The sequence below is a fragment of the Nylanderia fulva genome, unplaced genomic scaffold, assembly GCF_048542155.1.
Source record: "Nylanderia fulva isolate GAGA-0341 unplaced genomic scaffold, ASM4854215v1 Scaffold2, whole genome shotgun sequence".
Taxonomy (NCBI): domain Eukaryota; kingdom Metazoa; phylum Arthropoda; class Insecta; order Hymenoptera; family Formicidae; genus Nylanderia; species Nylanderia fulva.
The window spans coordinates 7,170,651-7,187,347 of NW_028190263.1; the positions used below are offsets into that span (position 1 = coordinate 7,170,651).

Below are 16,697 nucleotides of genomic sequence, written 5' to 3' on the forward strand. Positions count from 1 at the left end.
ATTGATTTGAATAATTAAGTAATTGAATCAAAATAAATCATATTAAAAAAAAGCTAAAAGAAATAAGAAAAAATCTCTCTCTATATTTTTTAAATAAATTTAATTATCAGATCACAGATGTATAATTAACTGCAAAGTTCTATACATATGTCCCATATGTATAGAATTTTGCATTTTTAACATTGCAATTAATTATACATAAATAATATTATTACAAAGCAAAAAACGCAAACTATACCATCAAACTACTATATAATCACAAATAAACTTATATTAAAATTCTTTGGGGTATTAATGTAATAGAAATTCGATCTAACAATACGCTTAAGTTTTATTCACATTATGATGGTTTGTCTATATACAGAAAAAAATAATGACAGCAACAAAGACGTTGATCTGTTATTTCCAGTCGAAAGAACAGCAGATGTTGACTAAACGCATTTATACGAATGTAAGGCGTGTTATTCGTACACGTCTTCTTTGTCCGCGATATAACGCACTACATCTCTAGGTCTTAATAGTCTCTGCGCATCCATGTCTGGAATCTCGAAACCAAATTCGTCTTCCATCGCCATTATAATTTCCACATGATCCAGAGAATCTAGACCTAGATCGTCGATGAAATGTGACTCCAAGCTCAGCTGAGGGGAGAGAATACAACATATTATTAGAATTTTATCGCATATATCTGGGCTTCCTGCACAACTGACATGTCCTAAGAATCAGTAAAATTGATAGAGCCAGATATATAAAGAAAATAAATATTTAAATATGTGTAAAATGTTTTAAAAAGAAAGAAAGATAAATATCTTTTTTATCACATATTTTGTTTTAGTGATGTGTGATAATCATTATATTCAATTAGCAATAATTAATAATAAAAGGTTTGTATCCACATGTCAGTACATATGCAGACGCCACGATCAAGCGAGGTGTTAACCAACTATTCTTTATTTTAAAAGCTATTTTTTAAGATTTCCAGCAAATTTATAGAAAGAAAAAACATACTATTATATTATATATGTAAAAAATTATATCAATTATTCTTAATATTGAAAAGCTATATGTATTCCAAAAGCCAATACATTTGCATATATTATATTGAATCTATTACTCTAGAGACTGAATATACTGAGAATATACTAATCTCTTGTAGGTACCTTCGCGAGTTCAACTTTGTCATAAAGTTTCAGAACTAAGAGCACCCGCTGACTGATAATGTCAAGGGTTAGCGGATCCTTATGGCTGTAGTGGCGCACCTGCTTGATGCGTGTGTCCTTTAAGCCCTGTAAAATTTTTCCCATAAAAAAATATATTTATGTAACCTTTTCTGTGAGGCCTTCATTATAAACAGCCACAGCTTTCAATACACGTTCTTCAATATCCTTAATAGATTTTGGTTTTGTTTTAACATCCTGACAATATCCACGATTGCACTTCACCTGCATTTAGTATAAAAAATTTTGCTATTTTAATGTTTACAAAAGGTTATTCTACAAAAGAGTTTAGTTATATTCCACTAAACATATAAAGCACATCTTTTTATATCTCTTTAAATTATTGTCATTTAAACTGATTAAAAATTGACATCTTATATAAATCTAAATACAATAGAAATATAATAACATAGATGAGAATTTGTTAGATTGTAATATAAATTTAAAAGTAATAATTAAATGTTTTAAATATTAAAAAAATTAAATTAAAAATTAAAAAATTGAAGCAAATATTCAAATTTTAAATGATTTACTTTAGAACAAGATATAGTGATTTAGAAATGCTTATTAATAAATAAAAGATTAATTTTTAAATTAATTTCTAAATTCTCATCCTTCTAGTTTTCAATTTACATTTCCTAAAATATGTATTTTTCCACAATAAACACATATTCGCATACACATTTATTCTACTGAAAAGACAATAAGAAATAACACATTGTGTTATGCTTTTCCTTGTAAAATCGAATAAAAGAATTTTTTTAGACTGCAGAAATTTAAGGAAAATATAAAATTGCAGGTCAATCGCTGCATCTTGATAAATACGTCAGATCTTCGGTTATATAATGTGCATTTTACAAAACAACACGTCGCGCGAGGATTCGCGCAGCGGAGTCTCGGGCGTCCCAGAGCCGAGGAGACGACGTCCTCGGACGTTTACCTGTGCGACGACGAACGCGGTTTGTCCGGTGCTGTGCGACAGCCTCTGCTCGCGTTGTATCTGAATAAACGTGGTGCTCGCACAACGCAGCCGGCCGCTGATCGAGTTCCTGAGGCAGCCGGCACTCCTCGCCAACATACGAGCGCACGTGAGCGATGCCATTTTTCACTCCACGACGAAGAATGAGAAACAGCAAAAACGACGACGACGATGACGACCACGAGGACAACGAAGACGTTTCTATGGTTGGATTTACTCTCTCTCTATCGTCTATCAGAGAGAAACATCCACAAAGATTCGCAGCACGTGGTGACATCTACTTTCTTCAGGGTGCGTTCGAAAAATTCCTGCTCGTAGGAGCAGATTTCTTTGCTCTGATTGGTCGATTCGAAGCTACTCTATCTTATGAATAAGATTTTTGAAATCACTCTTTTTATTATTCTTATCAGAGAAGCGCAATAATTGACGCGATAAGTTTTATATATTTTTATTTTTAGACGTCAAATGTCAGTCTATATATGTAATAATTTTTTATGCAACATTGCGCGGAATTAGTATGTGAAATGTATCAAATAAATTACGTATAAATAGGAGGCAAAAATAGAATTTATTATAAAAAATTATTTATAATTATAAGCGATAGTATAACTTATTTTTAAATGTGATGAAGAATAAGAAATTATTAAAAATAGACAAGTATTTATATTTATATTACTATTATTATTCAAACATGTAGTTTAAATATCAATATATATTTGTTACCTATATTAAAAAGAAGCTGCACAATTCTTGTTTGTAGCATCTTAAATATATCTTTAATATGGCCATTGCAGTAAATGTGCAATTATTGATACAAACATAAATTATATTATTTTTTGCGTTAATCTATATAATGAAGCCATACATATACATATATATATATATATATATAATTAATATAATTAATGTTGCATATGTATGTATAACAAGTGTTTCAAAAATATATTCGCAAATATATATATTTCCATACTGCCTCACGCATTCAAAAATTATCAAGTGTTGTTTAATACAAAAAAAAGTATAACAAAATATCTTTTTACAATTTTAAAACGAATATACTACAAAAAAGAAAAATAAAATTCTTAATTATTGAACTGTTATTTCTCTTTATCTAACATTAACTGTTGCCTCAATCTATCTAACGTGAGCGGCAGTAGAGTGACAAATTCCTTGGATAATTTGATAAATTCGTATTTTTTAAATTGATCTTGAATATCCGAATGCTTGTCATAATAATTAACAATAAACGAATAAGCCTCGAGGCTCTTCTCTATGTTTTCTATCTTCTGTTCTAGGACGGAAGTTATGATCTTATTGAACAATCTTCCAATGTGGAAGTAAGAGTACAACGCTTGATATAATTCACCATTCGAGAAAGACGCGATGCCATCGTTGGATTCTTTCATCTCCAAAGAATTCACGTACGACTGGTAATTCTTTATGCTGCTTCTCGCCAAGCGTTCAATCTTCGCTGTCATCTGATCCGTTGGTTTTTGATTGAGCGCTTGCAAACGATCTATCTTTATGTCCAGGATCTCCGAATACGTTTCCGCTAATTCAAGCCAGATTTCCCGACAAATAACTCGATAAAATCGTGGACTTAATCCTTGACTAACTTCCTCCAAAATGTCTATTCGCCGTTTATGCATCTTCGCCTGCCTGTCTTCCTTCTCTTCGTAGAATGCCAGATACTTGTATGCCTGAGACATGTCTTGCGCAATACGCGCGTAATCTGATGCATGATTTTCAAAACCATAATACAGTTTTGCCTTATTTAGCCATTTTTGAACATTCAGGAATACTGGTCTAGCATCATCAAAATCCAATAGGTACTTATCTGTGATTTCACTGGTAATTACTTCTAATTCTGGTTCTAGATCTATGAATTTTGGATTCTCTGTAGCTTCGTTCGCGTAAGAGTATTTGTCGACTTCATTGGAAACTTCTGCATGCTTTGAATCATCCAATTCATCTTCCTGATCAGCTCTTTTCATTAATCTTTCCTTAGATGTACTTAAAAGGGCAATACCATACTTTGCCCAGCATCTAGCAATGTCTGCTGATCTGTGACAGAAATTTTCGTTTTCTGGAGCTGTGCTCTCGCATTTTTCGGTGTTCTTTGCTTTCAAGATCTCTGAGTATTTCTCTAATACACAGGACGCTGCAGCTAGATGATGCCTTGCTTGTGGAAATTTATCATTTTCTATAAAATATTGAGATATTGTCGCGGCATTTAAGGCCCACTCGATATAATCCAAATCTTGTGTTATTTTACTTTGGCTTAATTGCTTGCTCAGTGTTCTGTGACAATATAATGCAAAATTACATTTATCATCTAGCTCACGGCACACCTGTGCTAAATAATACAACGTTAATGTGTGAAGCTTCTCAAGAATATTTTTAGCGCACAAGTCACCCTCTATCTCTTCGATACCCATGATGGTCATCATATGAACAGGATCAAGTCGAACTTCTTCTGTAAACTTAATGTATATGCTTTCTGCTTGTTCTAAGAAATCTTTAGCCTCCTGATACAAGCCCTGTTGTGCGTAAACTATACCCATTTGATTGTTAGCACTTATAGCTGGTAAAATGCCTTCGGATGTCAGTTTATATTCTTCTAATAGATTGATACACCTCGTGAAATATTCTTTGGCAATTTCAGTATCTTGCATGTCAGCTTGTAAGATGCCTATGTTTAAATGAGTTATCGCAATCATTACAGTGCAGACAGTTTCTTTGGTAAGCACATCCAGTATTTCTGTTAATATCTCCATAGCTTTACATTTTCTTTCATAGAGTTGATTTGGATCGCACTTTGCTTCATGTTCCTTCGTCAGTACCTGAACCTCTTGATATTTTTCTTTTACCCATGATCGTGTGTAATCAGTTATTTCAAAATTATTATCGCTTTTGTTATCCATTTTATTAGAAATACTTTGACAACAAATGGCTTTATATATCTTTCGGTTTTTTCTTTTTTTTCTTTCTCTCTCTTGAAGTATCCAATTAAATTAGAAATTTTACCATCCACATATAGATTTTATTATATTTATCTTAGAGAGATATTCAAGATGACACAGATCAATTACAATCCTATGATGATCCTATGTAAGTTTTGTCTATTAACAAAAATAATTATATATGTTTATAAATATTTGAACATTTGAATTATTGTTTTGAAAACTATTGAGAATCAATGAATAATTATTATGCATAATCGTACCGTCAGAACTCGTAATCTTGTCCTATTAATGATAGGTAGCTCGAAACATAAAATTCTCACGATGTCATTGCTGTAATAAAACACTTGTCTCGTATTGTTTAAATACTCGTTTGCACCTTTAAAACCATATATGCTTAAAACTCTTTTAGTGTTTTGTTGCTATAAGAACCAGGGGCGTGCTGTTGCATTTCTCGAGGCGTGTTTCAAAATCTTCCGTTGATTGGAAAAACGTTTAATCGACCAATCGCGACTAGAGGCGCAAATATTCTTTCGTTCCGATTGGTCAATTAAACATTACTCTTCCTCCGAGGAGAGAATTTTTGAACGCACCTTTAAAATGACAAATTCATATATAAATATATATATATATATACATATATACACGTACATATAAAATATATATAATATATATACTAATAATATAATAAATAATTATAATAAATAATATAGATAATAATAATAATATTAATATATATATATATATATATATATATATATATATAATATTATTATATATATTAAATATAATTATTTTATTTGCCAAAATTTCGATCAGAATTAGAGCGATATCGATAACGATATCTCCGCAGCACAGTGACATTTAGCTGTCACCGCGTGGCAAGCGTGTATTCTTCGCGAGTGGCAGCTCGGAAAGCAGCTGATGACGGTCGCTCGCGCAGGTAGAGAAAGAGTCTGTCGTCGCACAGTTGGTGTTTATCTTCATCGCGAGGATTCTTTTTTCGTTTCGCCGCGAGACGAAAAAGGCATCATCGGCATAATTACGGACGAGGTCTCGGATAAAGTGCGCGTGCCGCGTCGTCTCGTCAGTGCCATATGTATCTTTGTCGACGACGTTGCTCGATATGTGGGTGAAGCCGCAAGAGGTGCTGCTCGCCAACGCATTCTGGTAAAGTCGCACGGGCTTTACGCGCGTTTCGTTAATTCATTACATTTTATCGCGATCGGCAAAATTAATTCACTCGTCGATTATCGTCTCTCAAGTTGTTGATTATATGTCAAAACGTGTTGTACGGATTTTTGTTGAAATAGCGATCGGCGGCACAACCGTTCTGAATGTTTACATCGTGTCAAAAACACAGCTGATGGGAAGTTCCCTCTCAGGGGAGCTCGATTTTTATCGCAATGTTAATTACTCATTGTTTATTAGCGTATAAATTTGCGTCTCTTTGAGATAAGAGAGAAATATTAGCGGGCATTAACGTAAAGTCATAATAAAATTGTATTTTTATACGCGAACTACGTAGATAACGAAAAAACGCTAGAAACTGTAAAAATGTGTATATAAATTTGATGCCGTATTTTGTCACGCAAATATCTGGTATCGCGTTTGATAAGCGGCGATATTGGCATTAACGCGTATCTTCAAATGTGTATATGCTTTGTCTCAATAACAGTTAATATATAATATATAGATATTAATAAAATAATTGTGGAATTAATAATAATTGTTATTAATAAAGTAAGTTTAATAAAGTAATTATGAATAATAATAATCCAAACATGTGTATGCTAAAATAAATAAATATTTTATGATTTTTTAAAATTTCTATTTAAATAATATACTTTGACAATCAACTTTTAATTATCTAGTTGATATCAATGGATATTATATTTACTATTATTTTTTTAGATATTTATTAGAGACATTTAGTGTGTGAAAATAAATTTCTTTATTTTAATTATGCCCTGAAATATGAATTTATATTAAATGATAATTATTTTAAAGACTGTTTTCTTTTTCAAAAAACATAGATAAAATATATTTAATTAATGCATATACATAATTAAAATATTAGTGAAATAAAATTACTTGTTATTTTGCAATAGGATTAGTGAGCAGGAAACCGTATATTTTGTTTTACAACGTCGCAAAGGACATGGAAAAGCAAAAGGTCTCACCTCTATACTGGTGGGCACATTGGATAGTGTCTTTGACACTAAACCACCACCTTTTAGAATTCTTCATCAAACACCATCATCTGAAGTTTATTGGGGTAATGTATTATAATCAAATTTGAATAAAGTTTTCAAAAGTATAGTCTTGATAGATAAGATAGATAATATATTTTAAAAAAGAAAAAATAGAGAAAAGGAAATAATTTTTACCTGAACATAACTTTAATCAAATTATGTATTTATGCATATGATTGTTATTGTATTGTTTCTATACGTGTATTGTATGCAGATTTTAAAAAATGTAAGGGCAATATGTATACAACATATATGTACGCAAGCATTATTTTAGTAGCAATGATAGTAGGACAATAACCGATAACAGCCTGAATTAGCATAAACAAATGCCAGCTGTGTAAAAAGCAGATGTTGGAGGATTATAAGAAGTTCAATATTCTCTTTCATCTATATATAGTTTAGTTTTATATCTGTGCACTTATGACTTTGAGAAATTACTGAAAATAGATTGTCTTTGTTTTAAGCAATCTGAATCTTTAATATTTTTTTTATATTGGATATTTATAGAGGTGGCATGTTCCTTGACTCGTGAAGAGATTTTGCAAGATTGGGAATGGCTTCATACAAATTTAATGACTACACTCACATCGTTCGATACCGAGGAAGAGATAACGGAATTCGTTTGCTGTAAAATCCAATCCATAATAGCAAATAGCATTCCGGATTCTCAATTTGCAGATGGTAGAATTATTCATTATTATATAAATCTGTTTAACAATATTATTGTAAATGTACATAAATTAAATATTGATATTGTTTGCAGAAGAAGACCCAGAATCTTTTAAAACTATGTCTTTTAAATTTCACCAATTGTTCAATATACCAAAAGAGGACAAATTGGTCAATTATTATTCATGCAGGTCTTTAAATTTAAAATATATAGTATTGAATATATAATTTAGGCTAAATCGTTAAACGTTATCTTTTTCTCTTAGTTACTGGAAATCTCGATTACCTAGACAAGGATGGCTCTATTTATCTGTAAATCACATGTGCTTTTATGCTTACATATTGGCAAGAGAAACAAAGTTGATTGTAAGATGGACAGATATTACTGAATTAAGCAAAACTAATGCCCTTCTAGTTCCAGATAGTATACGTGTCGTAACGCGTGACAATAAAGAGGTAAACATTAATATGCATCTCTTTACATTTCTATGTATTATTATTTTATATATATGACAGTTAATCAACTTCAACATTCATCTTCTGTGTATTACAGCATTATTTTTCTATGTTTTTACATAAATCTGAAACCTATTCATTAATGGAACAACTGACCAATATTGCTATGAAGAGGTATTTGATTATTTCTAACATCTATTGTGTATAAAAAACATATCTTCACGAATTTTATTAATATCGATTTTTACTCCTGCTTTCCCCAGGCTCATTGATGAAAAAAGTGGATTCAATGAGGATAGAGATTTATTGAATAAATTAAGGTATATTTTGATATACATTTATTTTGATATACATTTGTTTTTCAACAAATTGGATTAAAGAATAAACATTGAATTAATTTTTAATTTAGCAAAAACGTGCCTAAGAAACCATCTTTCTTGAAGAGAGATCTTGATGCACGAGCACATTCAGAAGCATACAGGCTTCAGTTTAGATTGCCAGGAACTGAAAAGTTGGATGGTAGTATTGATGCAACCTTATGGACTCCATATAACAAAAAATACGTCTGGGGAAAGATATACTTATCACAAAATTATCTTTGCTTTGAAAGCAGAGTAAATATCTTTATAAAATATGATATATACAAGCATTAAATATAAATATAAAACTAATAATATTTGCATTTATCTAGGTAAGAAGACAAGTTAGCTTAGTTGTACCTTTGAGGGAAGTGACACTCGTTGAATCAGCGGAAAATCAGTCTAGTGCAGGAGCGGATAAGTCGATACTGGTTACGACGTCGCGTTCATCCTTTCTATTCGCTCAAATCCACGACAGAGATTTCGTTGTGCAAAAAATCTCGGAGCTCCTAGCAAAGTCCAAGCTTAATTATATGTATGTGTTGCATTATAGCACGATATTTTCTAGCTGATATAAAATATATAATATACGATACACAAGAATACACGAATTGTAATCTTGTTACATGCTTTATGATGTAGAACTAAAGATAACGTATGTACGTCAAATTCCTCGAGCAGTAACATTAGCAACTGCGAAGAAGTGAAACCTACAGAACAATGGAAACCTCAACCGCCGTTAATGATGCTTTTCAAAGCTCCATTGACCCCCGAAGCCGCGTTGAAGCAAGAAGCTAAAGGGAAACAATGGGAGCTTCATTTTGCAGAATATGGAAGGGGAATAACAATGTATAGGACTACGGAAACGTCAAAACTCGTTATTCAAGGAATACCACAATCCCTTCGAGGAGAAGTTTGGCTTACCTTTTCTGGTAAAGATATATTTATATATATATATATATAAACGATTCAGTATATCAAATAATAAATGTGACTAACAAATTTTATTACAGGTGCTTTAAATGAAAAAGCAATGAATCCAGAATTATATAAATCGCTTGTTGAACAGGCTCTTGGTAAATCGTGTCAAGCAAATGAAGAAATCGAAAGAGATTTACATAGATCGTTACCAGAACACCCTGCTTTCCAGTCCGATACTGGAATCAGCGCTCTACGAAGGGTACTTTCTGCCTATGCATGGCGAAATCCTCAGATTGGCAAGTTCAATATTTTCTCTCTTTATGACAGTAATTTTAAATTTTTATGTATCTAAATTGTTCAGATTTTGTTAATAATTTTAAATTGTTTTAAATTATTAAAATAATTATATTTGTTTTTTATATACCTCTAGTTTTTATATTTAAATTATTAATTAATTTTATATTAATATTAATAATATTAATATAATATATATTATTAATAACTATTAAATATTAAGACTATTGAAAGTCAATATCTTTAAAATAAAATATAAAAATTTCTTAACATTTGTTTATTAGAAATAATTATATAATTTAATGATATTGTCATTTGTTAATATTAAATTGATACGAGAATACATTAAGAATTTTTCATAAATGTTTTTACAGGCTATTGTCAAGCAATGAACATAGTGGCATCGGTCTTGCTAATCTATTGCTCTGAGGAATCAGCATTCTGGCAGTTATGTAATGTTTGTGAGTCATTACTACCTGATTACTATGATCGGAGAGTAGTCGGTGCTCTCGTTGACCAAGGTCTTTTAGAGGAATTGGCTGCCGAGCATTTGTCAACTTTACACGCCAAGTTACAAGAACTCGGCCTAATAAAAGTTATCTCGCTATCTTGGTTTTTAACTATATTTTTGAGCGTCATGCCAACAAGTAGTGCCGTGAATATTATGGATTGTTTCTTCTATGATGGAGCAAAAGTTATATTTCAGGTAAGAAATTCGACGAAAAATTCAAAATTTGCCATATAATGTGTATCTCAAAAATTTTTAATTAGAATATATATTTCAAAATGAGATCTCTTTCTCATTTATTAAATTATAATAATGACATTTAAAATAAATAGAGCATTCTTATTGAATTAGATAGCATTGACAGTGTTGGCATGGAATCAAGAGAAATTACTCAACTGTCGTGATGATGGAGAAGCTATGCAACTGTTGACAGATTATCTTGGCGGTGTTTATAACGATGAAGGTCCAATATTTCCTCGACCAATTGATAGCACGTCACCCAATAAGGCAAGAAAATATATAATACATAATATATTTTATTTTTTATACATTTAACATGATGATTGATAAATTATAATATAGCTGAAATATATTGATTATTGTAGAGTATATCTGTCCAAACATTAATTTACGAAGCATACTCGAGATATGGATCCCTAACAATCGGTGGGATAGAAAGATTACGCCTAAAGCATAGACTTAGGGTAGTTCAAAGTCTTGAAGATGGAATAGAAAAGAATGTAATCAGAAGCGTTATTGTTGACAAATATATGAAAATGGAAGAATTGCAGGTAACGCAAATTATTATATTTTATGCTTAATTTATGATTAGATTATATTTTATATAATCTAAGTTCAGAATGTGATTGCGCAAATACTTTAATTATTATGTGTGAATATATGTTTACAGGAGTTATTAAGCTTAGTAAGAGAAGAACTAATGAGTCAACGAAAATCTGAACCTGATCGCTACGATCCAACCCAGCCGCCGTACGAAGCGTATAAAGTAGATTTTGATTTATTCAGACTATTATTTGGTGGCCTGTCTCCATGGGGAAAATGCACTCAGGCTGAATCTCTCTCCGCTCGATTATTCCGTGTAAGTTCGATCTTTTTAAACAAATCAGTTTCTCACTTAATTAACAACAATAAGCTTGTACATATATAAAAGTTATGTTTGTTCAAAAACTTTGTATTTTATTAACTCTTTAAGTGCAGCGCATTTTATTTGAAAATCATTGTCCATAATCGCATATTTACAACTTTTGCAATCGATTTTTGAGAACGCATGTACATGTTCGTAAATGAGAGATTGCTTTTACAATTTTGGTTACAATCAATTACACGCAATATAAAATTAACATTAATTCAGTATTCATAGTCATCTAAAAATATCGTTTTAGTTGATGGATCGTAATCGCGACGGTTTGCTAAACTTCCGAGAACTAGTGCAGGCTATAGGAATGACAGCGACAGCTGATCTGACACAAAGATTAAAACTGCTGTATACATTGCATTTGCCGCCGCTTCTTACGCCTGTTGATTTCGACTCACCGACACATTCGGCAGGTAAATATTCAGCAATTTATGTAACTAATATATTTTAACGTGGTGTGTGTGTGGCACTTTTTATTTATATATGTGTTGTACATGTGTTACTACCAATTGATTAGATGGAGCCGAAGTAGCAGCAGAAGCTACAGATTTCTTCGACAGCATGGAGCAGAGTGTAGCTTCCTTAGAAATGCCAGTTAGTGTGGCAGAAGAGCCAACTGTGGGCACTTTATCGCGATCCACAAGCTTGAATAGTCAGCAGGGTGATCAGTCATGGGAAGTTCAGAGTATGGGTAGCTTACGCTCTATGATAGCGTCGAAGGACAGTCCGTTGGATTTCAAAACTGTGCCAAAAATGTCTCAAGGACATTTTATAGCCTTATGGAAAACTCTTTATGATATGTTTCCTGCACAACCTGAAGAACAAGAGACGTATCACTGTATTGCTTCCATAGGTAAGAAATATGTATATAATTATGTATATCTAAAGGGACTACTTTGTAAAATTTGTTTAATTACAATAAAATAACTCAAAAACCACAGGTACCCTTCTGCTCCAGCTAGGAGATGTTGGTAAGAAATTTTATGTAGAAAGAGAAGAATCTGAAGATAGCTTGCTTCTAGCTGCTTCCGCTGCCCAAACTTCTTCAGTTATCGAAAGGGTAAATATATATCTAATTGTACTGACAATTAATTAATATTCTTTATTGCAGTAGTAAGTTTATTTATTCGATGTTTGTTACAGTCACCTGATCGTAATGGAAATCCGTCGAGTATAGCGTCATCCGCTGATCCCGATTGGTCGATAACTGTTGAACAATTTTTGGCATCCGCTTTAACTGGCCAAGCGATAGTGGATTTCTTTAGTAAACCAACCGATCTCATGGAAGCTATGGCAACATTGAAGAATCGTAGATTCAATCGAGTTCATTCTTTATCAGATACTCCAACTCTGAATGGATGACATATGGTAATCAATGTGTAAGAGAATACAATATCTACATACTTCTCAAATAATTGCCTCTCAGACAAATTGACAAAAGAGAAGACAGAAAATTCTTTAAGAGAAATACATACACACATTATTAGAGAATGGATTTTAATTTGAAATGAAACTCATTTATAGTGCAATATATACAATATGATAAGCATCCTAATTTATCACGAAAAGCGATACTGATAATTGAAAAATCGCATCAAGATCTGTTTAAGTTTTTCCTAAATTATGCATACAGGAAAATATAAACTTTAAATATAGATTATCTTATAACATTATAGTATCGATAAACGATATAGTTTTTATTAATTTTGAAGAATTTCAGATGACAGGATATACATTTAATATACATTGGCCTATTTTATTATATCTGGTAAATATATAACGAGATGCGTCAATAGTAAATACTCAGGGTAAAAATTTGAAGCCAGTTCCATTATTTTAAGATCATGTATAAGAATTCCAACCGCCTAGTGTCTAGTATTAACACATGACATATATATATATATATATATGTATATAAGATGCGCTTTTTCAAACATATTGTTTAACAAAAATATATTAAATGATTAGAAGAATGTAATATGTATGATAAAAAAATATTGGATATATGTCAATAGTTATTTACTTATAAGCTTATTATTCTAATTTTACTTTACAATGTTAAATTACATTAAACTTTATGTACAAATATTATAGAATATTGACATATTATTCAAGTATTATTTAGCTATTATAGAGAAATAAATGGAGAAATATCGAATATAGAACTAAAAATTTAAAAAATTACGTAGAGTGCATCTACATCAGAATTGCAAACATTGCAAAATTTATCTTGCAACAAATTATAAATTTCTTATATTATGACATATTCTAGCAAAAAAAATAATATGCAAATACATTAAACATACTCTAATAAGAATATGCCATATCTGAAATGAATAACAAAGTAAACTATCTTTTCTAATTTGTTTGATTACAATATTAAGTCAAAATTTTTTAATTATATGCAATTAAAAATATATATCTCAAAAATTATTCTATAAACAATATACGTAAATAATAATAAAAATTAATCTGCATACTTGAGGATAATGCAATTTTGATATGCAGTATTATTTGAGAATTCTAATTGTTGCCTTCCAATACAAATTTGATTTATTTATAAAAAATTTCACAGTTAGGATTTATGATTTTCCAATTATATTCAGTGTATAAATTTAGGAACTTATATGAGAAAAAGAAAAATTACTTAATTGGAAAAAGTTTTTCTAAATTTGAACTTTGTGATATAATTAGAAGTTTTTTTTAGGCTATTCAACTTTAAAGCTAATATGCGTATCTAAAATAATAATATGAAATAAATTAATATGAAAAATTTTAGATGATAATTATAACAAATTGCATTGTACACTACATTGCCTAAAAATATTGAACTGTTTGTTTCTTGAAAAGATTTTTTTAATATTTGCAATCAGGGCAACAAAGCTTTAGATTTGCTCTATCAGATAAGAATGGATTTTTATGTAAGATAGAGTTTGATCGATTACAAATTCATTAAGAATAGCCAATTCCAATTGTACATGGCACAACATGATTATACATATACTTTAGTGATAATTTTTATTTTTATATAACCGGAGAATATATTCACACAAACATAATTTTACAAACGTGATTCGCGAACGATAATATAGCATTTGACATATACGGAAATGTCTTATTATATCAATGTATTATATGTGTATATAGATATTTCATACCTGTACTGTATGTATAAAAATATTAAATAAATATCATATATATTATATACAATGTACATCCATGGAGACAATGATTTGTCTCATTTAAATGAGAAAAATCAAGTCTAAAAGTTTGCATATAGTTTAAAAATTCACATCATAATTTCTGGAGAAACCTCTTTATATATTTGAAGTTTTGATAGCTAATAAATTTTTTTCAATTATATAAATTTATTATTTCCAGTGGGATGTATAATGGATATATTTTTTTTTTAAATGTTATTATTTTTGATAAATATTAACAATTATTCAAGTAATATTTACAAATTCAATTTCTATAAAACCACTATTTTTGAAATAACTTTTATATTAACTTTGTAAAAAAAATAAGTAAATTTTATAACAATGCATGTAAACGGAGTTACAAGGGAAAAACATAATAAGTTCAAGAAAAACATAATAAGAATCTTTTTTTTATGTTTATTGAAAATTGGTCACATAATTTATATTAAAAATTCTTCGGTAAAAGCCCATCTTTCTTTGTCAATCGCACTAAACAATCATCTGATTCACCCTGTAAATATAAGTTCAACATAAGATTTTGTTATGTTAAGAGACTGTTATATCAATATTGTAACAATAGCAATATCATGATTTTATGTAATCTGTATATTAGTTAAGAATGAAAAATATTTGCGGAAGGAATACTATTAATTCATTATGTATGTGTACATGTACAAAAATCATTTGTACATACCATACGACGGATTGCTCCACAGATTGCATACATTTTATGAGTATCAGTCATGCGTCCAGTTTCTGGATCAACATCAGCCAATGTCAACTGTATCGATGCATGATCCTTGGCATGGATGATGCGATTGCTCGCAGAGCTGCAACACAGAAATACCTTCAAATGTATTTTTCAAGGTAAACTTTATGCACTTTTACAATCTTTTTAATTTTTGTTTTCTTACAGACATATCTACTTTATTTTATGTATAGATGGTATAAAAAGACTAAATTTCTGGGAAATTTGATACTGTAATTTAATGTATTTAACCTTACTTTATAGATTGCAAATTGCAATTTACTACGTTTTAAAATCGATCTTAAATATTAAAGAAAAGTGCGATTATGATCAATTGCGATTAAGTATATATATATATTTCAATACAAAATTTCACACATTAATATTTCCTTATAAAAAATTTATTCATAATCCAAAATATACACGTGTCTTACCATTTTCGTGGGATGTACAAGTCGACAAGAGTTCCCAAGTCGTTCTCCATTTTTTATAATATTCTGAAATAATATCGTAATACAGGCAATTAATATATCCTTTCTTTACGCAGAAAAAATACTACTGTGTCGTATTATTTAATAAATATTTTTCGCTTACAGTCGGCGTAACTCTCTCAAAATGGCAACCGAACGAAAAGACCGGATACATTCGATGACTGACGAGACCTCATACCTCATCGTGGCGGTAAGATTCAAAAACAATTTTTAAATAAAATTAGAGATATATTTTGAGTTTAATTAAATTAAATGATGAATGAAAATTTATTAATCCATCTCTTATTTTTCACTCATTATTTATTTATTTTTTATTAAAGATTTATATATATTATATTAATATTATTTTGTTATATTAATATTATTTTTTATATTATATTAATTTAATTTAATTGTATATTTAATTTTTTTAATTATATTATTATATAAATTTATTTTATTTTATATTATATTGGTTTATTATATATTTATTATTATATAT

At 30.0% G+C, this 16,697-nt stretch overlaps 3 protein-coding genes across 5 annotated transcripts; 1 reads left to right on the top strand and 2 right to left on the bottom strand.

Annotated features, from left to right (window-relative positions):
* Window positions 1-313: 313 nt before the first annotated feature.
* On the bottom strand, window positions 314-5,609 carry ND-ACP (NADH dehydrogenase (ubiquinone) acyl carrier protein). Of its 2 annotated transcripts, XM_085482108.1 has the most exons (5): window positions 5,423-5,609; window positions 3,319-5,318; window position 2,586; window positions 1,326-1,442; window positions 314-641 (listed from the first exon to the last, which is right to left on the bottom strand). In XM_085482108.1, the coding sequence occupies exons 2-5, from the start codon at window positions 5,118-5,120 to the stop codon at window positions 462-464; spliced, it is 2,100 nt and encodes a 699-aa protein (XP_085338234.1). In that variant the 5' UTR covers window positions 5,121-5,318; window positions 5,423-5,609; the 3' UTR covers window positions 314-461. The 2 variants fall into 2 exon arrangements, with proteins under 2 accessions (XP_085338234.1, XP_029174218.1); XM_029318385.2 differs by lacking the exons at window positions 1,326-1,442; window position 2,586; window positions 3,319-5,318; window positions 5,423-5,609 and adding exons at window positions 1,161-1,286; window positions 2,158-2,483.
* A 435-nt stretch (window positions 5,610-6,044) lies between these two features.
* On the top strand, window positions 6,045-13,795 carry Tbc1d8-9 (TBC1 domain family member 8/9). 2 transcript variants are annotated; one of them, XM_029318437.2, is made up of 19 exons: window positions 6,045-6,329; window positions 7,271-7,437; window positions 7,922-8,095; window positions 8,178-8,274; window positions 8,350-8,539; window positions 8,637-8,713; window positions 8,803-8,859; window positions 8,949-9,153; window positions 9,231-9,433; window positions 9,580-9,830; window positions 9,912-10,115; window positions 10,488-10,819; window positions 10,973-11,128; window positions 11,227-11,412; window positions 11,532-11,720; window positions 12,025-12,190; window positions 12,295-12,630; window positions 12,719-12,837; window positions 12,921-13,795. In XM_029318437.2, exons 1-19 carry the CDS (start codon window positions 6,286-6,288, stop codon window positions 13,137-13,139), a joined length of 3,372 nt encoding a protein of 1,123 aa, XP_029174270.2. In that variant the 5' UTR covers window positions 6,045-6,285; the 3' UTR covers window positions 13,140-13,795. The 2 variants fall into 2 exon arrangements, with proteins under 2 accessions (XP_029174270.2, XP_029174269.2); XM_029318436.2 differs by having other exon boundaries at window positions 6,046-6,329; window positions 9,541-9,830.
* A 1,579-nt stretch (window positions 13,796-15,374) lies between these two features.
* Window positions 15,375-16,401, bottom strand: RpS21 (ribosomal protein S21). The gene is made up of 4 exons (XM_029318412.2): window positions 16,320-16,401; window positions 16,160-16,222; window positions 15,672-15,807; window positions 15,375-15,488 (listed from the first exon to the last, which is right to left on the bottom strand). Exons 2-4 carry the CDS (start codon window positions 16,207-16,209, stop codon window positions 15,423-15,425), a joined length of 252 nt encoding a protein of 83 aa, XP_029174245.1. The 5' UTR covers window positions 16,210-16,222; window positions 16,320-16,401; the 3' UTR covers window positions 15,375-15,422.
* Between the last annotated feature and the right edge of the window lie 296 nt (window positions 16,402-16,697).

What these genes read in the sequence shown, in the direction of transcription:
- ND-ACP (XM_085482108.1), bottom strand. Translation starts at nt 5,120, where the DNA reads ATGGATAACAAAAGCGATAATAATTTTGAAATAACTGATTACACACGA. An exon ending in ATGAAGGCCTCACAGAAAAG is followed by an intron (nt 642 to 1,325) that starts GTTACATAAATA and finishes CTCTCCCCTCAG; the next exon opens with CTGAGCTTGGAGTCACATTT.
- Tbc1d8-9 (XM_029318436.2), top strand. Translation starts at nt 6,286, where the DNA reads ATGTGGGTGAAGCCGCAAGAGGTGCTGCTCGCCAACGCATTCTG. An exon ending in CTGCTCGCCAACGCATTCTG is followed by an intron (nt 6,330 to 7,270) that starts GTAAAGTCGCAC and finishes ATTTTGCAATAG; the next exon opens with GATTAGTGAGCAGGAAACCG. An exon ending in GGATTCTCAATTTGCAGATG is followed by an intron (nt 8,096 to 8,177) that starts GTAGAATTATTC and finishes TATTGTTTGCAG; the next exon opens with AAGAAGACCCAGAATCTTTT.
- RpS21 (XM_029318412.2), bottom strand. Translation starts at nt 16,209, where the DNA reads ATGGAGAACGACTTGGGAACTCTTGTCGACTTGTACATCCCACGAAAA. An exon ending in TTGTACATCCCACGAAAATG is followed by an intron (nt 15,808 to 16,159) that starts GTAAGACACGTG and finishes TCTGTGTTGCAG; the next exon opens with CTCTGCGAGCAATCGCATCA. An exon ending in GTGGAGCAATCCGTCGTATG is followed by an intron (nt 15,489 to 15,671) that starts GTATGTACAAAT and finishes TTATATTTACAG; the next exon opens with GGTGAATCAGATGATTGTTT.